The sequence below is a fragment of the Salvelinus sp. IW2-2015 genome, linkage group LG11, assembly GCF_002910315.2.
Source record: "Salvelinus sp. IW2-2015 linkage group LG11, ASM291031v2, whole genome shotgun sequence".
NCBI classification, from domain to species: domain Eukaryota; kingdom Metazoa; phylum Chordata; class Actinopteri; order Salmoniformes; family Salmonidae; genus Salvelinus; species Salvelinus sp. IW2-2015.
This window is the reverse complement of record NC_036851.1, coordinates 47,564,597-47,589,820: the sequence shown is the minus strand read 5'-3', so window position 1 is coordinate 47,589,820 and position 25,224 is coordinate 47,564,597. Positions and strand designations below refer to the sequence as shown.

At 43.2% G+C, this 25,224-nt stretch overlaps 1 protein-coding gene across 3 annotated transcripts in view; it reads right to left on the bottom strand.

Moving 5' to 3' along the window:
- Positions 1 to 491: 491 nt before the first annotated feature.
- Positions 492 to 25,224, bottom strand: part of LOC111970506 (E3 ubiquitin-protein ligase Itchy) — a 32,559-nt gene continuing 7,826 nt past the window's right edge. For 2 of the 3 annotated variants that reach the window (XM_023997295.2, XM_070445783.1), the window contains exons 5-24: positions 22,963 to 23,094; positions 22,557 to 22,608; positions 21,359 to 21,540; positions 20,674 to 20,875; positions 17,854 to 17,949; positions 17,040 to 17,214; positions 16,199 to 16,268; positions 14,056 to 14,140; positions 13,825 to 13,953; positions 13,437 to 13,509; positions 9,612 to 9,683; positions 9,230 to 9,318; positions 8,964 to 9,123; positions 7,377 to 7,510; positions 6,967 to 7,107; positions 6,744 to 6,864; positions 6,294 to 6,398; positions 6,085 to 6,181; positions 5,755 to 5,827; positions 492 to 5,346 (exon numbers count right to left, since the gene is read on the bottom strand). In XM_023997295.2, the coding sequence (XP_023853063.1) occupies positions 5,247 to 5,346; positions 5,755 to 5,827; positions 6,085 to 6,181; positions 6,294 to 6,398; positions 6,744 to 6,864; positions 6,967 to 7,107; positions 7,377 to 7,510; positions 8,964 to 9,123; positions 9,230 to 9,318; positions 9,612 to 9,683; positions 13,437 to 13,509; positions 13,825 to 13,953; positions 14,056 to 14,140; positions 16,199 to 16,268; positions 17,040 to 17,214; positions 17,854 to 17,949; positions 20,674 to 20,875; positions 21,359 to 21,540; positions 22,557 to 22,608; positions 22,963 to 23,094 (2,288 nt within the window). In that variant the 3' untranslated portion in view covers positions 492 to 5,246. The remainder of the gene's footprint in view (positions 5,347 to 5,754; positions 5,828 to 6,084; positions 6,182 to 6,293; positions 6,399 to 6,743; positions 6,865 to 6,966; positions 7,108 to 7,376; positions 7,511 to 8,963; positions 9,124 to 9,229; positions 9,319 to 9,611; positions 9,684 to 13,436; positions 13,510 to 13,824; positions 13,954 to 14,055; positions 14,141 to 16,198; positions 16,269 to 17,039; positions 17,215 to 17,853; positions 17,950 to 20,673; positions 20,876 to 21,358; positions 21,541 to 22,556; positions 22,609 to 22,962; positions 23,095 to 25,224) is intronic. The other variant, XM_023997296.2, reaches the window with a different exon arrangement.

The window sequence follows — 25,224 nt, the reverse complement described above, 5'->3', positions numbered from 1 at the left end:
TTTCAAACTAACCACAGCAGATGTACAAATGTATAAGAAAATCCAGACCTGAGTAGTGAAAAGACAGGTGAGGTAGCAAGCTAACTCATTCAAGGGAGTAGACCGCTGATTGGCCAGCCTATCCTCCTCAGGATGACATCATCCTCTAAGAGGAAATAGTTGTTTTGCACTGTTTGAGATACAAGTTTGAGGTTTTTTATTGTTATTTCTCTAATTTGTGTTTTGGCCACAAATACGAGTATAGGAAGAGTCAACAACATTATTTGGGTATGAGTTAACAGAATATGAACTTTTAAGTGAGATTTTCACCAGACAGTTACTAAATAAAATTCAGAGTCAGATATTTGATAGCGTCTGAATTGAGGTTTTGCGGGACTTAAATGTAAAATAAATATATCACACAAAAGACTGAAGTTCCAGTATTATTTAGACTTTTTTTTTTACATTATAAAAATCCTTCATCTTCACATAAGAAAAAATAACTAGTATCCAACCATTAACTCACATTTATTAAAATGTTAGAGAGCTTTTACAATGAAAAATACTATCAACATGATTAGTTAACACCAACACATTTCTGTACATTTTATTCCTTTACGATCTGGGAACATGGCAATACTTAAAAAAAGAACAATTATTTAAAGTGGTTAATAAGCCGAGTAAGGCGCTATCACTTGTTATTTGTTAATAACAGCAATCTCTTCATGGCAGTGCACTATGAGGTGGTGAGCCAGAATGAGTGTGTGGTCAAGAAKAAGTCTTGAGGATGCAGTGAAGCAATGGGATGTAGAATCACCCTGACTACACACCCAGTTATAAAGTGGTATCAGAGGCGAGACAGCCACGGCACACAACGTTTTGAAAATGTGTTTTTTTGTAACGAAAAATGTGTTTCTTAATGGAAGTTCAAGGAGTCTCTCCCCGATTCAAAACATTTTCAAACTACTAAACAACTCAGACACTCACAGCTAAGACAGCCACTAGGCTGGGGTTAACACTATTTGTGTCATAGACAGTGCATTCGGAAAGTATTCAGACCCCTTGACTTTTTCCACATTTTGTTAAGTTACAGCCTTCATCTAAAATTGATTAAATTGTTTTCTCCCCCTTCATCAATCTACACACAATACCCCATAATGACAAAGCAAAAACTGGTTTTAGACATTTTAGAAATGTACCCCCCCCCCCCTTGAAATATAATTTACATAAGTATTCAGACCTTTTACTCAGTACTTTGTTGAAGCGCCTTTGGCAGAGATTACAGCCTCAAATCTTATTGGGTATGACGCTGCACGCTTGGCACACCTGTATTTGGGGAGTTCCTCCCATTCTTCTCTGCAGATCTCTGTCAGGTTGGATGGGGTGCGTCGCTGCACAACTATTTTAAGGTCTCTCCAGAGATGTTCGATCGGGTTCAAGCCCAGGCTCTGTTTAGGCCATTCAGAGACTTGTGCCCAAGCCACTCCTGCGTTGTCTTGGACCCCATTCTGAGGTCCTGTGCACTCTGGAGTTGGTTTCCATCAAGGATCTCTCTGTACTTTGCTGCGTTCATCTTTCCCCCAATCCTGACTAGTCTCCCAGTCCCTGCCGCTGAAAAACATCCCCACAGCATGATGCTGCCACCACCATGCTTCCCCATAGGGGTGGTGCCAGGTTCCCTCCACATTCAGGCCAAAGAGTTTAATCTTGGTTTCATCAGACCAGAGAATCTTGTTTCTCATGGTCAGAGTCCTTTAGGTGCCTTTTGGCAAACTACAAGCGGGCTGTCATGTGCCTTTTACTGAAGAGTTGCTTCCACCTGGCCACTCTACCATAAATGCCTGATTGGTGGAGTGCTGCAGAGATGGCTGTCCTTCTGGAAGGTTCTCCTATCTCCACAGAAGAACTCTGGAGCTCTGTCAGTGACCATCAGGTTCTTGGTCACCCTTCTCCCACGATTGCTCAGTTTGGATGGGCGACCAGCTCTAGGAAGAGTCTTGGTGGTTCCAAACTTCTGCCATTTAAGAATGATGGAGGCCACTTTGTTCTTGGGGAACTTCAATGCTGCAGAAATTTTTKGGTACCCTTCCCCAAATATGTGTCAAGGCACAATCCTGTCTCGGCGCTCTACAGACAATTCCTTGGACATCATGGCTTAGTTTTTGCTCTGATATCCACTGTCAACTGTGGGATATAATATAGACATGTGTCTCTTTCCAAAGAATGTCCAATCAATTGAATTATACCACAGGTGGACTCAAGTTGTAGAAACATCTCAAAGATGATCAATGGAAACAGGATACAGCCAAGCTCAATTCCGAGTCATAGTAAAGTGTCTGAATACTGATGTAAATAAGGTATCAGTTTATAATTATTTGTATACATTTGCTAAAAAAAATAAACAAAGTTTTTGCTTTGTCATTATGTGGTATTGTGTGTAGATTGATGAGGAATATGTTTTATTTAATACATTTTAGAATAAGGCTGTAACGTTACAAAATGTGGAAAAAGGGAAGGGGTCTGAATACTTTCCATATGCATGTAAGTTGGTGTCAACTGAATTCAAATACCAGTGAAGCACGACAAGGATATTATGTATGTCACTTGGATGCTTGATTTGACTGAAAATACACATCTGTGAGCTAAACATTTCTTGAAAGAAAGATATATTTAATCAAACTTGATTATACTGCCACTGTTCTTGCGAAGAAATGCTACCGAGAGGCATGTTGAAGAAATGCTACCGAGAGTCATGTTGAAGAAATGCCTGAGAAGCAGAGTTCACAAAAGGTCAGAAGTGGTAGATCTCATTCAATGCCAATCAACATGGTGATGTTCATCAGGTCACACGAAGGAAAACGTTATGGAACATTTTGCAATGTGTAATGAGAATGAGCGTTTCTTATGGGACAATTGCAGGTAATCCCCCCCGGTTTCAGTCCACTTGGTGCCTAATGATCACAACCTTTTTTGTTGTTGTTGCATAGACATGGTTCAGATTTGACTCTTGATTCAGTCGTTTTGCTACGCTCACTGCAGCCGTTGATAGAATAATCATTTGGGACAGGTGATGCAATATTTAGCAACACAAACTTTTAACAAAAAAAAAATCTAGAATGACAAAACTGAACCCTATAAAACTAGGGCCGCATTGCTGTTAAGTTAATTACATGTTAACTACTATATGTTAACTTAAATTCTTCTCATCCACATTATATTTATATATATATATTTATTAGGGCTATGGGCCTGGGACATACATATAAACACTCAGTGTACAGTTTATTAGGTACACCCATCTAGTACCGGGTTGGACCCCTCTTTGCCTCCAGAACAACCTGAATTATCCGGGGAATTGATCCTACAAGGTGTTGGAAATGTTAAAACGTTGCTCAATTGGTATCAAGGGACCTAACGTGTGCCTGAAAAACATTCCCCACACCATTACGCCACCAGCCTGTACCGTTGACACCAGGCAGGATGGGGCCATGGACTCATGCTGCTTATTCCAAATCCTGAATGCCATCCGTATGACGGAAAAGGAACCGGGATTCATCGGACCAGCCACTGTTTTTCCACTCCTCAATTGTCCAGTGTTGGTAATCGCGTCTTCTTGTTTTTAGCTGATAGGAGTGGAACCCGGTGCAGTTGTCTGCTGCAATAGCCCATCTGTGACAAGGACCGACAAGTTGCGCGTTCCGAGATGCCGTTCTGCGCCGTTATTTGCCTGTTAGCTTGCACAAATCTTGCCATTCTCCTTCGGCCTCTTATTAACGAGCCGTTTCGCCCACAGGACTGCCGCTGACTTAATGTTCTTTATCGCACCATTCTATGTAAACCCTAGACACTGTCGTGCATGAAAAGCCCAACCGGCACGACTGGCACGAGGATCATACCACCCTCACTCAGTGCATCCAATGGCAATGTCTGCTTCAGGTAAAACACATTCAGCCGCTTGTGGATGACAGCTCCAACACAGTTCCACCTCAGACACCACCAAAACAACAGCTATGCGGGTGTCAACTAGCGCAGATATGATTTAAACTGGTCCTTAATCATTTGATCTTGGAGTTGATGATAATCCTCTATACGACAAAAAAGGTTAACCTTTCAGTGGGAGTGATTTTCACAAGCAGTTGTCTTATTTCTTAATTACTGTACCTAATTCCTAAATTTACTCTTTCCTTATCTTTAACTTTTGACACACTGCTGACACTCCCACGTCATTAGTAACTCATTCAGTTTGCCTTACAAATGAAAACAATGCTATTATTGTAGACAAGTACGGTCCTAATGCCGGTTGGTTAGAAAACGAAGGGGTCAGATCACACAACAAACCAGGGTCATGGTCAGAAGACACAAAAACATTCAAAGTAAAAAATAAAAAGAGATCAATGTTCTTCCATTAGGTGACAAATGAATTACGACCCTGATTTGCTACAACAATTTCAGGCTATAAAAAAATTAAATAAAAAGCATTCTCAATATTGAGGGTTGAAATCAATACGTAGACTTGATTACAACTGACTTTAKAAACAAAAACTTTGGATTGAGGTAATTAATGAATGTCTGGTCTATCTATATAAAGGGCATAAACATCTGACTGTAAAACTATTGCACGCCAAAAATAAAGCTTTTCATCATAACATTCACAAAAACCTTACCACCACAGCCGTGGTGTACCAGCCAAGTAAATGCCTTAACATTCAATATTTCATCCGGAAAGCAACATGTTAAATCAAGTAAAACACTCTAAATGTCACAAATCGACAAGGGGACTTTTTGGAAGAGTCGGCAGCACACAATCCTAGCATTCATTCAACAGTCTGTGCTCAGGGAGACGAAGGGGAAGAAATGAAACAGCTGACATTGCAGTGATTATTAACTACTGTGGTGAAGAGGTGACAGGCAGACGTGACATGGAGAGGGAACATCCCCTCCCCCTTCCTCTCTCTCTTCCCGGACACGTGGTCTGATTAGGCAGAATAAGGCAAGCGTCAACAGGGTTACACAGGTCAGGGGGTGAAAGTTGAATTATTCAGTATGAAGGGTCGTCACCATGGAGACAGTGATTCCACCTCAGGTGTAATGGCTTTGGGGGTCTGTAACGTGGCTCCGGAATGGCAGAAAGGGATGCGTCTGTTAGTGTCTGCCCATCTCAAGAGAGCCAGGACCTGGGGGAAAAAGTGCAGCTGCCTGAAAACTAGACAGATCAAAGTGCGTGGAGAATGGCTCCTCATGGTGGCCATTTTGGCTGCCGTGTGTTACTACTCCTGTCCGAAGCCCTCAGTTTCCTCGATGGCAAACATCAGCTTCTCCTTCAGTTGCTCGTAGCTCTTGTAGGGTGGCAGGTCCAGTCGATTAAAGCTGGGATTACAAACACAAGGAATACAAAATAAAACCATCACATTGTAGATAGACACATAAATGGAATTAGGTCCTGGTTGGCTCAGTTGGTAAGAGCATGGCACGATTAACACCCCAAAAATGATGTTCTCACTGTAGAGTTGCTTTGGATAAAGGTGTCTTAATTTAAGTGGCATAACATTTATATTTGATAACAAAATCAATAGTTCGAAGACCAAGAGGAAAGGTTATTAATGGCTTAATTGAAAATGACAAAGTATTGTGTGGCAGGGTCACGTTTAATGCAGACTGAGTTGACATTGAGAGGTGAACTGGCCTAAGCCCTCAGATATGACAGGAATTGTATGTTGATGTTCAGACAGTGAGCGTTTAGAAACGACTGGAGAGTAACTCCACTAATGAACTTACCAAGTGTGACTTCTTGGAAGCCAGTTTTCTTTGCCCACCTTCTCGATGCAGAACTTCTGTGGTCCATTACTCCCTGAAAACACAAAATGACAACTCTCCTCACAAATACCAAAATCCTCAATTTCTGTGACTAGAGCTGGTCCATCGATCTCTTTCAATGTCTATATCTTTCAAAATAAAAGTCCCCAAAATCATTTGCATCCTCGACTTCCATGGATTACTTGCTAGTTATCCATAAACAATCCCTTTAGGTGTAGGTTAGTTGTTAGTTTAATATAAAAAAAAACATATATCGTATATATGGATAGCAGAAACGGTTCTCTTACGTACCCATGAGGTCAGCGAAGCCACCCATGGGGAGCCGACAGGTGCCAGTGACAAACTGGAGCAGCCTCATGCGTTTCTCGTTGTCCATCTCCTTCACAAACTGTAAGAAACATTTTCACATCAGAACATTTACTAGTCAAAATACGCCAAACAGTAAACACCCCTTCACGATACACCATAATTGATGAATGAAACAGTAGAGGCCTGCTGACCTGCCAGAACCAGAGGATCTGCTTGCTGCTGCGAGCATAGTGTCTGTAGATGGTGTGCCTCTGCCAGTCCACCAGGTCTATCTCCTGCATGCCACACAGCATCACCTAGTGGGGGGACCAGATATTATGTTACACCACTCTCAATAGGGAAGAATGACCAGTGAAGTCTGGGAGAATCTTTAACACGGTTTTTAACCCGGTATACTGTGGTGATTGACCAATACCGGTTTCCAAATAAACCCTAAGCATCAACAATCTAGCACGCAATACTTCAGTGAAGACATTTGACGGGAAAATACTGAAGGTTGGTCCATGCCATTTTCTGTTTAGCCACCATACGTTGAGATAAAACGGATTGAGTAAGCATGAAGTTGTGTGAGTGGTTTTCACATCTCATTTCTTCATTACAGTAACTAATTTGATCTGTGTATGAATAAACCCATGGTGTACCTCCAGTTCCTTAGCGTCAAAGTACTGCAGGTACTGCTGGGGGAGGACCTCGTTGAAGCCCTCGAAGAAGGCCTGGGTCTGCTCCTCCACACCTCTGGACAACCTCCACTCTGCCACCAGCCTGGAGGAAGCACACACAACACAGAATGTGTCAGATAATATGCTTTCTTCTGTTGGGCAAGAAATATGTACCCACTGATTTCTAGTTGGTTTTCAATCCTACCTGATGTATTCCTCTTTGTTCTCCTCAGTGACCAGTACGTTGCCTCCGTCCGGCTTCAGCTCGTGAGTAGTAACCTCCCCCAGGATCTCCTTGTCCACAGAGAAGAACATCTCCAGACCACACTCCTCCAGGTTGTTATCCCTGGGAGCAACCACAAGAGGGTAGATGTCATCATCACCAGCCCCTCACCTTGCTCATCAGTTACTATCATCATCATCATTTTCTTCTCCTCTTCATCATCATCATAATTTCCTCATAGTTATAATCATCACCCTCATCACTAGGATCCTCAACATCATATTCAACATCATTATAACCCTGACCATCATCAAATCCTAACCACCACTAAACCACCATTATAAGGGAAAGCTCTCCACATTCCCGTTCCTACTTCCCGTTCCCAGACTCACTTGATCCAGATGAGGGAGTTGTAGAATTCCGTGTCAATGGATTCTAGGTCCTTTAGGGCCAGGGGCTTGTTCAGGATGCGCTTGTAGAAGGGCAGGGAGAATCCCGTATCGATGAACTTCCCGTGGAACAAGGACTGTAGAGAAACATCAAGAACCAGGGATGCGATCATGAACCAGGGCTGTGATCAGGAACTACAGAGTGGCATCATGAACCAGGGCTGTGATCAGGAACTACAGAGTGGCATCATGAACCAGGCAGGGTTGTGATCAGGAACACAGTGGATCATGACCAGGGCTGTGATCAGGAACTACACAGTGGCAATCAGAACCAGGGCTGTGATCAGGAACTACACAGTGGCATTACGAACCAGGGCTGTGATCAGGAACTACACAGTGGCATTACGAACCAGGGCTGTGATCAGGAACTACACAGTGGCATCATGAACCAGGGCTGTGATCAGGAACTACACAGTGGCATCATGAACCAGGGTGTGTGATCAGGAACTACACAGTGGCATCATGAACCAGGGCTTGTGATCAGGAACTACACAGTGGCATTACGAAGGGCTGTGATCAGGAACACACAGTGGCATTACGAACCAGGGCTGTGATCAGGAACTACACAGTGGCATATGAAGGGCTGTGATAGGAACTACACAGTGGCATCATGAACCAGGGCTGTGATCAGGAACTACAGGTGGCATCAATGAACCAGGGCTGTGATCAGGAACTACACAGTGGCATCATGAACCAGGGCTGTGATCAGGAACTACAGGTGGCATCATGAACCAGGGCTGTGATCAGGAACTACAGAGTGGCATCATGTACCAGGGCTGTGATCAGGAACTACAGAGTGGCATCATGAACCAGGGCTGTGATCAGGAACTACACAGTGGCATTACGAACCAGGGCTGTGATCAGGAACTACAGAGTGGCATTACGAACCAGGGCTGTGATCAGGAACTACAGAGTGCATTACAAACCAGGGCTGTGATCAGGAACTACAAAGAGGCATTAGGAACGAGGGCTGTGATCAGGAACTACAGAGTGGCATTACAAACCAGGGCTGTGATCAGGAACTAGAGTGGCATTACGACCAGGGCTGTGATCAGGAACTACAGAGTGGCATCATGAACCAGGGCTGTGATCAGGAACTACAGAGTGGCATCATGAACCAGGGCTCTGATCAGGAACTACAGAGTGCATCATGAACAGGGCTGTGATCAGGAACTACAGAGTGGCATTACAACCAGGGGTGATCAGGAACTAGAGTGGCATACAATGTGATCAGGAACTACAGAGTGGCATTACGAACCAGGGCTGTGATCAGGAACTAGAGTGGCTTTTTTTCAGGGTCGTGTTCAGTCGGCGCTGAACAAACTGAAACAGGGAGGCTCATTTTCATTTTGCAACATGTTATGTTGCTAGCCCCTATGAACAAGGCCCAGGCTAGTGAAGAGCCGCATCCGAATTCCAACTGAAGTCAATTTCACTTAGTCTCCCATTGACATCAGTGCATGACTTAGTGAAAATTAGACTAAAGGTGGAGGTTAGGATTCACCCCATAGAGAGCATTGAGGTAGGTACCATGGCGATGAAGCGTCCGATGAACTTGAAGTACTTGAGGTGGTCGGGGTTGATGTAAGAGGCAGGGTTGATCTGGAGACAGTAGTTATCCTTCCCAGCGTACTCAAACAGGCAGTACATGGGGTTCAGCACCTCATGAGACAGCAGGAAGAACCACTCCCTGACAACACACACACAATGTTTAAAAAAATAAGTTGAAAAGACTGACACACACACTTACAATGATTCCTAATATGATACTTAACCTATCAAAATAGGTAATTTACCTTGCCACTCCTCCGTAGTCCAAGCCTTCCTCTCCGGGGAAGATGATCCACAGCCTCCGTCTGAGATCTTGTGGATGAAAGCTCATTATCTTTGTTGGACAAAGAGAGAGAATTGGAAACAGAAACGTTACAACGTTTGACTATTTTTGAACACAGCCCCTGTATTCATCCACCTTTCTGTATCACTGGTGCAAAAATAGAGTACTCAAGGTTGCTCAAAAGAAATGACAAACTATTCCTGGAACACTGACAACTTTTCAATTAGTGTTATTTTTGTATTTATTCACAGGACTACAAAGAGCGCTAATTTAGTGGTGTGCCAATTTATATATATATATATATWTTTTTTTTAATCTATTTATTTTTATTTTTATACACTCACTTGCTGGAATGAATCCTCAAAGAGGGTTTTGCGGGTGACGGTGATCTTGATGTGCTGTGGCATTGACAGTTGCTGGAAGACAAAGACTCACGTTATGGCCCCAGGAACAACAGGATTAACTGGGGGTCTTCCCTTTTGCCCAAAATGGGGAATCCTAAATTCCAATTAAGTCAAATTTTCACTTAGTTTCCCATTGACATCAATGAATGACTAAGTGAAAATTGGACCTAAGTGGGAATCACGAAGTGTCCTTAAGTGTGAACATGTTCACTTGTCTTCGTCCTTAAAAGGAAATGACGACTGAAAGAAGCCATACCTGGGTTCAAGTACTATTTGAAAAGTCAAACACGTTAGCTGTGCTTGATTGAGCTCGACTGTTTACATTGACATGTTAGTCATTTAGCAGACGCTCTTACCCAGAGACACTTACAGTTAGTGCATTCATCTTAAGATAGCTAGGTGGGATAATCACATATGCCAAGAGTGTGAAAAGCTGTCATCAAGGTAAAGGGTGGCTATTTGAAGAACCTCAAATGTAAAATATATTTTTGTCACGTTCGTCGTATGGAGGAAGAGAGGAGGACCAAGGCGCAGCGTGATAGTAATACATTCTTCTATTTATTTACCGAAACGAAGAACACTTGACTATACAAAAAACAACAAAACGAACGTGAAGCTATATACGAAAAGTGCAGACAGGCAACTTACACATAGACAATAACCCACGAAATCCCTAAAGAATATGGCTGCCTAAATATGGTTCCCAATCAGAGACAATGATAAACATCTGCCTCTAATTGAGAACCAATCTAGGCAACCATAGACATACAAACACCTAGACTAGAAAACACCCCATAAACATACAAAACCCCTAGACAAGTCAAAACACATAAATCCCCCATGTCACACCCTGACCTAACCAAAATAATAAAGAAAACAAAGATAACTAAGGCCAGGGCGTGACAATTTTGATTTGTTTAACACTTTTTTGGTTACTACATGATTCCATATGTGTTATTTCATAGTTTTGATGTCTTCACTATTATTCTACAATGTAGAAAATAGTAAAAATAAAGAAAAACCCTTGAATGAGTAGGTGTTCTAAAACTTTGGACCGGTAGTGTATAAAGATATTTTTTGGGGGGGCTTGCCTGTTTTGCATGTTATTTTGGCATTAATACATGTCACATATCAGTTTGCAAACAATGTAAAAAAATATATATATCATTGAGTTAATAAAGCCAAATACACACATGGTCTCTCTCTTGTTTTCTTGAGTGAGGTAGCTCCAAAATGCAGACGTTTCAGCCTCGCTCAGTGCTTCCTGTGGTGGTGGGGCGAGCCAGCAGAAAATAGGAGAATTGCGCCGTGATTGGCTCAGTGTTCTGTCACTCATGGGGACACTACGTCATCGCCATGTTTAAGTCCTTAGTTTGGGTAGACATCCAAAATGTAAGCCCTTTGGTCCTGCCATAGAGTTAAATTACAAGTGCCCTTCCAAGAAGGCTCAAGGTCATTGGCCACAGATAAAATGACGTCAAATCATGTTATATGTACAGTAGCTTTGATTGGACTGATCATGCCAACATTTTAGCTAGCAGTCATCATCATGAATCAAGTCAACAATCTACTGGCAAATCCCTTTTAATCCTTGTCATATCAAGAGAAATAACTAAGATAACTGATAGATAAAACGTATCGGTGCTCATCGGCCATTGGACAGAGATTACACAACAAGTTGGAAATTGCAAATTCAACAATGAGTGGTTTGGAAGGAATCAGTGGCTAACTGCAAGCATTGCAAAGCAACCACTAGCCTGCTATTCAATGGAGTGGCTGTGTGGTTTTTCCCTCCCGTTCCCACCATAAATCCAGAGAATGCTAGACTTTTATGACAAAATTTGCCCACAATGGACTGCCGCGCCACCTTTCTGTTTAAGTGAGCACATCAAAAGGTGAGTCCAAAAATGTCTTGAATGCTGCTGCATAAATGAAGTACTATGCAAGGGACATACAGTGAGCACCATAATTCATTGGACAGTGACCATTTGTTGTTATTTTGGTTCTGCACTCTAGCACTTTGAGTTTGAAAGGATACAATGACAATGAGGGTGAAGTGCTGACTGTCAGCTTTAATTTGAGGGTATTTTCATACATATCGGATGAACCGTTTAGAAATGACAGCACCTTTTGTACATGRTCCCCCCATTTTAAGGTACTACAAGTATTTGTTGAATTGGCTTCACAGATGTGTGTCGTTAGTGAATGCAGGAGAGCTGTTGATGAATAGTATTGATTCTAGACTTTGCTATTGCCTTTGGAGGTTGTTGTTGGGGTGTGACAACATGAGGAAGACGGCAGTGTCGATGCAAATGAAGCTGGCCGTCATAAGGCTCAGAAATGAAAATCAATCAATCAGGAACATTGCAAAAACCCTGGGCATGCCCAAGTCAACAGTTTGGTTCATCATTAACAAGACAAAAACCCTGGGCACGCCCAAGTCAACAGTTTGGTTCATCATTAACAAGAAAAAAACAACCGGTGAACTCGATTATGTCAAAAGACCCGGTAGACTGAGAAAGCACCTAAAAGAGCCCCAAGAGTTCTGGAAAAAAGTATTGTGGACAGATGAGACAAATATTAACATGTACCAGAGTGATGGAAAGAGGAAAGTGTGGAGAAAAAAAAGACATGCCCATAATCCAAGGCATACCACCTCATCTGTGAAACATGGTGGAGGGGGTGTTATGGCTTGGGCCTGTATGGCTGCCAGTGGAACAGGCTCACTTGTCTTCATCGATGATGTGACTGCAGATAGAAGTAGAACAATGAATTCTGAAGTGTACAGAAATATTTTATCTGCTCAGATAAAACCAAACGCCTCCAAACTCATTGGACGGCACTTCATCATGCAACAAGACAATGACCCTAAACATAGGGGTTTTTGATGGCCAAAAAGTGGAAAATCCTTGACTGGCCGATTCAATCACCAGATCCGAATCCGATTGAACATGCATTTTACATGCTGAAGAGGAGACTGAAGGCAATAAGGCCCCGAAACAAGCAGGAACTGAAGATGGCTGCAGTACAGGCCTGGCAGAGCATCACCAGGGAAGATACCCAGCGTCTGGTGATGTCGATGCATCGCAGAATACTGTAAGAGCAACCCATGTCCTGCATTCTGTYGCTGTACATTTAAAAAAAGTGCTGAACACATAGTTATATTGACTACGCCCGTCTTAGCTCGCTCATTAATGTCTTAATCGAAATTACGGAATGCCTCTTATCCGCTCATCGTTCCCTTATGCCATAGTTTGTACATCTCAATTGTCAGTAGAAACCACATTTGTTTAAGCAAGTCAGCCATATTAGCTGTTCTTTAAAAAGACAGTAAACGAGGCTGAATGAACTGTTTTGCTGCCAGACAAGGCTCCGCTGATAACCAGGTGTAGTGGTGGTAAGGATTCACTCCATGGTGCTGAAAAGAAAGCTCTGCTGTTGGGACAGTTTTATGTAGGCCCGAACAGTTTGTGGGCACCGTTTGTCACTGTTATAGTGCAATTAACGTATTGTTTAGTGTTGTGTAGTGGCTTTGCTGGCATGCATCAAAACATAGTTTTTTTTGCGTTTGCCCGACCAAAATGTACACGCTAAAATCGCCACTGCATACCTCAATCCTCCTTTTAAATGCGGAAAGAATGCACTTGGAAGTGTATACTTCAGGGGAATTAGGATAGATAAGACTGCATTTTCAAAAGGCAGAGGTGGTTCTCAGGACATAGTGTACACTACAAAGCGAGGGTACAGGGTGTGTAGGGTACGTACCTGACACCAGAACCTGAAGTACTGCACTTTGGCTTTGAAGTCCCTGACGTAGGTGATCTGAGGCCCGTTCTCACTGTGAAGCAAACATGAAATAAATGAGCTTGTTGACACTGACATTTGTTTATGTGCTTATCTGATGGGTCTCACTGGAGTAAATAACATTCAACATCTTTTGAGTGATACAATTAGGTGGGTGAGTGGATGGCACAATTGTGTGTGTATCTGTGCACCTGAAATCTTAAAAAACAAAATTGAATCCTTTGGACTGTAAGCGTACGTGCAAGAGTGAGTTAGCGCGTAAGTGAGATAGTGAGTGAGTAGTGGGCTGGAGGGCCAGCAACCAAAGGGTCACTGGGAGTCAGTGAGTGAGTGAGTGCACATGACTCACAGGGAGGATTTGCCCGTGCGAGGGTCGATGTAGGTGGTGGCTCTCCTGTTGTGGTCTACAAAGTAGGGGATGCCGTCCACAGTGAACCTCATCTCCCAGCCTTCAGGTAGAGGCTTGTCATTAAGCAGCCTACACCAACACACACACACTTATTTACAGGGCACCGACAGTCATACAAGAGACGTTCTTTACAGTCAGTATTTGGGTTGTTTGTTTGGAAGTGAAACTGACCCTTGCGTCCGTGGGTCCTCCCACTGGGTCATCCGCGATGTGTGGTGAACAAAATATACCCTGCCGTTGGTGTCTGTTCGCTTCTCTGCAGTAGACATCAAAACAAACAGCAAGAACGAGACTTAGAATCCTGCATCGTACCACACAAAGATTCCATTACAGTTATACATTTACAAAGTGGATTAAGAGCCTCCTGAGTGGCGCAGCGGTCAAAGGCACAGAGAGGCTTTGACCAGTATGTAGGGGATCTAGTTTCAGGAGTTTATTTTACGCCTGCTACGTTAGGTTGGTTTTCTAGTGAATCCACCTCTGGAGACCCCTCAGCATTTTTGTACATGTGACACCAGTGTTACAGTAAAGCCAAAGAGTGTAGGAGCAGTTTCTAACTAACTGGAAGTCATTGTAGCTAGAAGCTAACTAACCTGGCTAACTGTGGGGGAAAATAAATGACAGATACAGTAGCTGTGTCATGACGTGGCCCTTTCTGGGTATAGATCGTGTAATCCCCCTCTCTCTCTCCCCTACACCCAGGTTCTGTTATCTCAGGTTGTAAATTCCTGGAGGAGACTCTCTCCTCCTGGCCTTGCAGTATAGAGAGAGGGAGTTTCACAGTAGAACAAAGGAACTTCTTCTACCTCACAGAACTTAAGAACTGAACAATATCCTTGTTTTGGAGAATGTGTAAACGGTTGGTGGAGAAGCCAGCTACGACCCGGTCCGTTTTGTTTCGTGTTGTGATCTCATGAAAGACAATACCGCCACATTACCATAACTCTGTTTATACAGGTGCCTCCGTTATGAGGTTTATGTCTAATTATTGCATAAAACGAATGAGTAAAGATGAAACTATTTGTGAAATGGTGTAATGTGATGTTAAACCGTTAATGTGAGAGAATTGTATTCCCTTAAAAATGAACTAAGTCATTGGCCCGCCTCCATGAGCACAGACATGATCTGGCTCATGGGACAGCCCTTTTCTACTGTTACGAATAAAACCCCCTCCTGAAAAAATCCTCTTCAGACCACGTGTACCTCGATGGACACCGAGGGGGCACAGGTTGAGTTCAGACCACAAAAATCTCAGTATAAGCTAAGGTTGTAATGGTTGTTGAATTCCTAACCATACCACGTGGAGCATTGGCTACACGGTGGGAAATGGTTCAACTCTGACTATCGATCCCGACAGAATAAGAGCAARTCTTAGATACTAATTACTAGTCTTCAGCTAGAAATGTCAACCTGGGATGCGAAGACCGACATCCGCCGAAACATCTATCCTATAAGAACATTTCTGAATGGTACTCTGAAGTATCCATTCTAACCACGAAACACTTCAGGGAAGCAGAGACGCTCGGATGAACTTTCCAACAGAAAGACGGACCATTCGAACAGAGATCACGACGACACACTGAGCGTAAATATATATTGATTTAAATTATTCCCGAATGAGTGAGCGTTCATGTGCAAAGGATTAGCATTTCAATTAATATAATTATCAACTGTGTAGTGACTCCTTTTTGTCTTTCCCGCCCTTCTCAGTCCACACCCACTTCCCTTTGTCCACCAAGCTGTCATATTGGCTTAGCCCACTAGGGAACCTCCCCTATCATTTCCTTATAACCATATCTACTGTTTGTGTGTTTATGCATTTCTGTGATTATGTAGTTAGTAAATAAATGATTAAGACAATTGGTGTATGGATGATTCATAGCAAAGGCTGGGTTCGTGCAGATAACCAACCATTTACGACGTTTGGAATGAGACTAATGTGAGGTAAAGAATAATTCATTAATTAGAAGACTAATTGATTAGATATTAAAATATCTGAAGAGTTATTAGGAAAATTATAACTTTGTAATCTGAAGAGTTTCCTTGGTGCCCCGACTTCCTAGTTAATTACATTTACATGATTAGTTTAATCACGTAATAATAATTACAGAGAATTGATTTGATAAAATAACAGTCTTCACTTTAATGATGCCAAAGACACGGCATTAGTTAGCTAATCACACTGCCCTGTGTTAGCAAACATGACACTGTCTCAAACTGGCAAGACGTTTCTACAAATGTTTACATTGTGACGTCTCCACTTTCGGAGCGTATTGACAGTGGAAAACGCTTCGTGGTGGATCGTGCTACTTACCCCAGCCGTGTGGCAGCGGCCCAAGCGGGTCAAACTCTTTGTTTGCTGCGGCTATTTGCTGATCCTGGAGCTACAATGTAGAAACAAGGAGGTCAAATGACCAGCGCTTACGTGTGTTGAATAATGCTTCTTTACAAAGATATACAGTGGTCTTATAAGGTAGCTAATCACAGATTAATAAGTGATTAGATAGCTGAAAGCAAGGTCACCATGCTAGAACTTCCACCAACCCAACCAGTTCAGAACTGTGATTCCTTCAAGGGAGGATTCATTTCCATTGGACTACTTATTTTAAGTATTCCAACAGAGCCCAAGGAGGCATGGGCTAGAGGGAGTATCCACAATATTTCTTATACCAGTCATTACTTTTCAAATCAGTGGCACAATCCCAAAAATCTAGACCCTACGCACTCCATCCCTAGATCCTACGCCCTGCACCCCTAGACCCTACGCCCTCCACCCCTAGACCATACTCCCTCCTATGCACTTGTGGAGATCTGAGATGATGTAACAAGTGTAAGCAATTTGGTAATAGTTCCAATTTGCCACTCTGTTAGGCCTGGTGGTTCTAAGGCCAGGTGGTTCTAAGGCCAGGGGTTTCTAAGGCCAGGGGTTTCTAAGGCCAGGGGTTTCTAAGGCCAGGGGTTTCTAAGGCCAGGGGTTTCTAAGGCCAGGGGTTTCTAAGGCCAGGTGGTTCTAAGGCCAAGTTTCACCATGTTGCTTATACCTGTCAAATCATCTCACATCTCCACAAGTGCATAGAGTCTAGGGGTCAATTAGGGATTAGACTAGTGCACTTTGGGAGGAAGGGCAGAGAATTGAGACGTAGCCCATGTCTTACCCCAAATATGAACCTCTGGTTGAACTGCTGCATGGCCCCCTGCAGCTGGCTGCGCTGGTGCTGCCACTCCTCAAAGTTACGCACCGACTCCTGCGTAGGGCGCTGCCACGTGGTGGTCCGGCTGATGTGGTCCACAAAGTACACCCTGCCCATTGGGTCCACTCGCCGCTCCCACCTACATGGGACAGAAGAGGGAAGGTTCTAATTCCCCATGATGATTGATGACGGCCCTGCGTGAATACTTTAAAAAGGAATCATTTCTCACGACACAAAAAAAAACTGATCTGAACTGGTGAGATTGGTGAAAGTAATAGGGTGGTAACTTTGCTTACACCTATCCAATCACATATATATCTACACTTCTCACGAGGAAACAGCAGGAGGCATTTCTGCACTATTTCAACAGGGCCGATATTCCTCTAGCGGAGGCAGCGTGTAAAGAAATCCAGGGCCTTCGGTCTTCAGTAGGATGTGCACAAAAATGGCACGGATAAAGTTTGATGTCACTTATCACTCGGTCCGAGAGAACAGGTACCGTGCAGGGTTTCTTGTGATATCAAACTATAGTGACATCAACTTTGTGCAGGTGCTCTTATTGAAACCAATTTAACACAAATAATTGTACATTGTACCATGTGAAACTATAATACAGCGTAACATACGTATTAGTTAACATATTCCAAAATACATTGGTACATTTTTAAAGAGTAGAATTAGAGATACACTACTGCCATATGAAAGCCAAACATATAGTATATGAATTACGAACTACGGATTTGATTAATAAATGATTTGTTTGTAAATGTTTTGTTACCCAGAGGGGAGAGAATCGGGTCGGTTCCATGACGTCCTCTTTTCAATGTGATCCACGTAATACATGCGGCCATTCTGGTCCACCCTCTGCTCCCAGCTTCAGACAGAACACAGAACAGTCAGCAACTACATTTTAAGGGCACCAGGCTTGCACAACTGTAGTCTTAATAGCTAAATTAATGTTTATGAAGCATCACTGTACAGTTGAAAAATATATGGCAAATAGAAATCCAAAATGGATGATGTTGAGAGATAGATGGGAGGGGTTGAATGGAGCTGAAGGGTGGGACTAATAACAAGATAACCAATGTAAAACATACCGGGTCTGTAAAATGTATATAGGTTCAGAACTTTTGTGAAATAGCACAGTTACAAGTAGAAATCAAACTGGATGGACATCAGAAATAGAGGAAGGACTAAAAACAAACAAAACAGAACTATTGTAAAATAGATTGTGTCTGTAAAATGTGTATAAGATGTTGTATAAACTGAAGGTAGAAGCCTAAGTGTTATTGTTTATTAGTTTACTCCAATTGGAGGAAGGGTGGTAGGGTTTGCGGGGAATAATAAACGTATATTCTTTAAAAAGTATGTATGTCTATATAGGTATGTGTATGTATATATGTGTATATGTATGCATGCGTGTATGTATATGGATATTAATATATTTACCCCCAAAATATATGGGGGATTGGAAATGATGCAGACAATTACATTGATGGAAGCAACATTCTTTCCGCAGTATTAAGCTGATCCACCCCTTAAATAAAAAATGTTTTAAAACATTGCCTTGACTAACAGACTAATGCCGACTAGACTAACAACAGACTAATGCCGACTAGACTAATGCCGACTAAACTAATGCAGACTAGACTGACACTGCCTAGACTAACGCTGACTAGACTAATGCTGACTAGACTAACAGACTAATGCCAACTAGACTAACACTGCCTAGACTAACACTGCCTAGACTAACACTGCCTAGACTAACACTGCCTAGACTAACGCTGACTAGACTAACACTGCCTAGACTAACGCCGACTAGACTAACACCGCCTAGACTAACGCTGACTAGACTAACGCTGACTAGACTAACAACAGACTAATGCCGACTAGACTAATGCCGACTAGACTAATGCCAACTAGACTAACACTCCCTAGACTAACGCCGACTAGACTAATGCTGACTAGACTAACGCCGACTAGACTATGCTGACTAGACTAATGCCGACTAGACTAATGCTGACTAGACTAACGCCGACTAGACTAATGCCGACTAGACTAATGCCGCACTAGACTAATGCCAACTAGACTAACACTTCCCTAGACTAACGCCGACTAGACTAATGCTGACTAGACTAACGCCGACTAGACTAATGCTGACTAGACTAATGCAGACTAGACTAACAACAGACTAATGCCGACTAGACTAACACTGCCTAGACTAACAGACTAACGCCAACTAGACTAACAGACGAATGCCGACTAGAATAACGCCAACTAGCCTAACAACAGACTAATGCCGACTAGACTAACAACAGACGAATGCCGACTAGACTAACAACAGACTAATACCGACTAGACTAACACTGCCTAGACTAACAACAGACTAACGCCAACTAGACTAACACTGCCTAGACTAACAACAGACTAATGCCGACTAGACTAATGCCGACTAACACTGCCTAGACTAACAACAGACTAATGCCAACTAGACTAACACTGCCTAGACTAACAAAAGACTAACGCTGACTAAACTAACACTGCCTAGACTAAGAACATTTTTCTACTGACTGCAAAATGAGTGATAAATTGTCTCATCTATTAGCGGTCGAGAGGTGGTTTGAAATATCAAATTGAAGTGTCAACAGCTATTCATAACCAACAGAGTTAAACTTAACTCTACAAAGAGGTGTAGCATCGAACTCCTGTCAACCTCAGTGTTTACCCTAGGATTTTATTCAGCAGCGGTGGCAAAGGTACAAAGGTAGCGGGGGTGGAGCGTGGTAATGGGCATAGTGGTGGGCGTGGCCAATGGCGCAGTTGTAGAGGCCCTCTTGGCCACAGAGACAAAATGTTACAGTTTTAAAGCTAATTCCCTCAATTTCTAAGCATTTGTCATGGGACTGAGAGAAAAATTGCAGTTTCAAAGCTAATCTCCTGCAATTCTACACATTTTGCCATGTCTAATGCTATCTGAGTGATTAAAACATTAAAAGAACATACCAATTACATTGTTTGAATTTCACATTATCCCTGACTGTCTAGTTTTTATTTTGGTGATTGTTAATTCTCATAGATCTTATTTAAAAATATAATGCGTCAGTATATTTTCTACATATTTTATATCAGGTTTTAGTTGTTTAAGTTTGTTTACATCCTGTTTTACCATCCTGTACATAAAATAAAAATACAAGTGATTCCATACATTGAAACTAGTTCGGTGGTTTGCCTTCTCCCCCTCCTTCAATCACCCCAACTACCTCACACCCCAGTACACTGACTCAGTACTCCTTGTATGTAGCCTGTATACAGCTTCATTATTGTTATTTTATTGTGTTACTAGTTTATTTTGATCTAATTGTTAATTTTCTTACTTTTTAACTGCATTGTTGGGAAAGGGCTCGTAAGTAAGCATTTCACAGTAAAGTCTACACTTGTTGTATTCGGCGCATGTGACAAATACAATTGGATATGAAGACGAACACATGCGCACATTTTCGATGGACAGGCTGGTCAGGGCTGTAGGATTGATTGGGAGCGTTCTTTTTTACTTGCTCATGATACACATCTGGTTAGGAGCCTACACAAGTCCCCTTACCCCGGTGACAGTGGGCCGTTGCTGACAGGGCCGAGTTGGGGGTGCCCGCCGGCTGGGGGTGCCCCAATGGCTTCCGGTCCGCTGGTGCTGGCTGCCTGTGGGGGTGGGGGTTCTGCGCCGTTCTCCTGAGGGGGGTCTGAGGAGGAGCCGTCTGAAGCCGGGGGCTCGCTCACGTCGCTGGGAGTGGAGCTGCTAGAGGACGCTGGAGGAGAAAAGGTTAGCTATGGTCTTGGGGTGGAGCTGCTGGAGGAGGTTCGACGAGACAGAGGAGAATAGTTAGCTGCGGTTGCTAGTAGGTGACGGTATAGACGAAGGAGAGGTTAGCTGTGGTCGCTAGTAGGAGATGCTAATGAAAAGCTGCTAAATAAGGCTAATGCTTTAGACTGCAAATATGTGTTGAATAGCATATCTGGACTGCACTTCATTCAATTCCACAAAATGGCTTGAATAGTGAGTGGAATGAAAACATCAACGTTTCATTACATGAGAAGGCAATAGATGGACGTGGCATTAGCACATCAACTCATGAAAGGAATTTCTTTCAATAGTTCTGTCAGAGACCTCTATGGTTATCTATTGTATTACTATTTCTATGGTATTGTTGTGGTATTTTGTATTGTATTATTATGGAATTGCTAGGGTATGTCTAGGGCCTTTCTATGGCATTTCTTAGCGTGGTGCCCACCTGGGGAGGCGGCTGGTCTGCGAGGGGTGGGTGGAGGAGGACGAGCAGGTCTGGGGGGGCGTGTGGACTTGGAGCCCCCTGGGGATGGGGCGGGAGACCCCGTGCAGTCTATCGCGTGGCCATTGGGGATGATCACCCAGTCCTCTGTAGAGTCACTGGAAGGGGACGTGTCTCTGCTGGACCTGGCGGGTATGACATCACCAAAAGTCAAAAGAAATTGCATGCAGCACACAGTCAATGACTTTTTCTCTGCCGTTTTGGCTGTAGGTAGTGCCTCCTACTTTTTGGTGGTCAAAACGTTTTATATACTACTGCTACCACTACTGCTACCATCATCATTACTATTACATCTAATCAAAAAACATTTATGAACAAGGCCTCCCGGGTGGCGCAGTGGTCTAAGAGACTCTGGGTTCGAGCCCAGGCTCTGTCGCAGCCGGCCGCGACCGGGAGGTCCATGGGGCGACGCACAATTGGCCTAGCGTCGTCCGGGTTAGGGAGGGTTTGGCCGGTAGGGATATCCTTGTCTCATCGCGCACTAGTGACTCCTGTGGCGGGCCGGGCGCAGTGCGCGCTGACCAGGTCGCTAGGTGTACAGTGTTTCCTCCTACACATTGGTGCGGCTGGCTTCCGGGTTGGATGCGCGCTGTGTTAAGAAGCAGAGCGACTTGGTTGGGTTGTGTTTCGGAGGACGCATGGCTTTCGACCTTCGTCTTTCCCGAGCCCGTACGGGAGTTGTAGCGATGAGACAAGACAGTAACTACTAACAATTGGATACCACGAAATTGGGGAGAAAAAGGGGAGAAAAATATAAATATAAATAAATAACACAATATAAGTATTTACATACTGTCAAGAGTTATCATGAAAAATAAAAAATGTCCACCCCCGTCTCCCTTTGCAATCAGCAAGCAGTTCTCTGGACATCCCAGTGCCGAGACAGTTGCAATGTTTTTTGTAAAACGATATATCAATATCGGGAAAAATGCAACTAACATCGATTTAGACTTGACATATCGGTGCCCATCTCTAGTATTCACAATGGACAGAAGATATGCTAGTGTGACTGAGTAATATTAGAAAAGTATTTTGCTGACTCACCCTAATCAGTACATTCCCCCCCCCCAAAAAAAGTCACAAGTATTCACTCAGAGAACTTACAGAAGACATACAATATAGTATTATTAAAACATGATACCTGTTGCCTCCATCTTCGTTCTGTCTCACGTCCCTGTTGGGAGCAGTAGCTGCTGAAACAGTAAACCAACATCAAGCATTTAAACCCAAACAGAATACAATTCATCCAGTGAAACGTATTAATCACATCATCCTCAATTGGGATCGGCGCGAGTACTTGAGTACTCAAAGGTTTGTACTCAAAATGTACAAATGCAACTATTTAGCAGGTTATATTTATAAGCAAATGTACAACAACAAAAATGTGCTTATTGCTGGTGGAGTACGTCAAGTGCAGTATTAAAATGATGTACAATGTCCTTTTCAGTTGCATCAGAAAAAAACTGTAATTGGAACAACCAATAGTATACAACAAACATTTTTGCCTCAAACACCGACACTTTCAACTGCCCATCCCTAATCCTCACCATGGTCTCTCTCTGCAGAGGCAAAGGTCTCTGGGTCCACCTGCACGCCGTCCAGACAGATGGACAGGTCCCCCACCACGTCTGTGTTGTCCTGGTCTGAACACAGCTGTAGGATCTGCACCACCTCAGAGACTGAGACATGTCAACAGACAGGCGCGCAGACACACAGAAAGACAGACACACACGTAGATGCTAGTTTATAAACAAAGAGTGTAAACATGGCTGGATCAGCTTGAATTCTAGCCTTGATGTATCCCGTCTAATATCAGAAATAGAACTTGTGCATGATATGCATGTATTGACCATATACACCGAGTATAGCGAACATTAGCAACACCTTCCTAATATTGAGTTGCACCCCCTTTTGCCCTCAGAACAGCCTCAATTCGTCGAGGCATGGACTCTACAAGGTGTCAAAAGCGTTCTACAGGGATGCTGGCCCATGTTGACTCCAATGCTTCCCAGTTAGCTGCATGCCCTTTGGGTGGTGGGCCATTCTTGATAAACACGGGATATGGTTGAGTGTGACAAACTGGTGCGCCTGGCACCTATTACCTTACCCCGTTCAAAGGCACTTCAATCTTTTGTCTTGCCCATTCACCCTCTGAATGGCACACAATCCATTTCTCAATAGTCTCAAGGCTTAAAAATCCTTCTTTAACCTCACTGATTGAAGTGGATTTAACAAGTGACACCAATAAGGGATCATAGCTTTCACCTGGTCAGTCTTTTATCGAAAGAGCAGGTGTTCCTAATGTTTTGTACACTCAGTGTATATTATTATTTAATCATTAGCATAATTGGTCACCTAAATAGGAGGTGCACTTCGGTGTGTCTTTGACTCGATTGTAGTGCAGGAATTCATGAACATATCTTTGAGGGTCACATGGGAAGCACGTCGACCATGACTGAAAGGACTCCTTCTATTGGCAAAGTAAGCCCATTCACATGCTTGAGTTAAAAATCAAGAGCCGCCTCTTAATACCAGCTGAGGCGAGAGCCGCCTCTTAATACCAGCTGAGGCGAGAGCCGCCTCTTAATACCAGCTGAGGCGAGAGCCGCCTCTAATACCAGCTGTGGCGAGAGCCGCCTCTAATACCAGCTGAGGCAAGAGCTGTCTCACAAAGAATACCAGACATGAAGTAGTGTATTAGAGCAGGAGTGTTAAACTCTTCCATGGAGGGCAGAGTGTACTGGTTGTTGTTAGTTATTTTCAATGTGTGTCCAATTAAGACCTAGGTGAGAGGAGTTCTTAACTATAGAAAAGTTTGATCACACGCACATCCTTAAAGAAACGTAGGAAGGAAGGAAGGAAGTACTGCAAAAAAAAACAGGTTGAGGACCTGGTGAAGATCGAGACGTTGTCAATAAACTGCTCACTGGGCACTGTACTGCGGCTACCCTCTGCTCCAGCCTCTACAATCTAGTGTGTGTTATATATATACAGTGGGGAGAACAAGTATTTGATACACTGCTGATTTTGCAGGTTTTCCTACTTACAAAGCATGTAGAGGTCTGTAATTTGTATCATAGGTACACTTCAACTGTGAGAGACGGAATCTAAAACAAAAATCCAGAATATCACATTGTATGATTTTTAAGTAATTAATTTGTATTTTATTGCATGACATAAGTATTTGATACATCAGGAAAGCAGAACTTAATATTTGGTACAGAAACCTTTGTTTGCAATTACAGAGATCATACGTTTCCTGTAGTTCTTGACCAGGTTTGCACACACTGCAGCAGGGATTTTGGCCCACTCCTCCATACAGACCTTCTCCAGATCCTTCAGGTTTCGGGGCTGTCGCTGGGAAATACAGACTTTCAGCTCCCTCCAAATATTTTCTATTGGGTTCAGGTCTGGAGACTGGCTAGGCCACTCCAGGACCTTGAGATGCTTCTTACGGAGCCACTCATTAGTTGCCCTGGCTGTGTTTGTTTCGGGTCATTGTCATGCTGGAAGACCCAGCCACGACCCATCTTCAATGCTCTTACTGAGGGAAGGAGGTTGTTGGCCAAGATCTCACGATACATGGCCCCATCCATCCTCCCCTCAATACGGTGCAGTCATCCTGTCCCCTTTGCAGAAAAGCATCCCCAAAGAATGATGTTTCCACCTCCATGCTTCACGGTTGGGATGGTGTTCTTGGGGTTGTACTCATCCTTCTTCTTCCTCCAAACACGGCGAGTGGAGTTTAGACCAAAAAGCTCTATTTTTGTCTCATCAGACTACATGACCTTCTCCCATTCCTCYTCTGG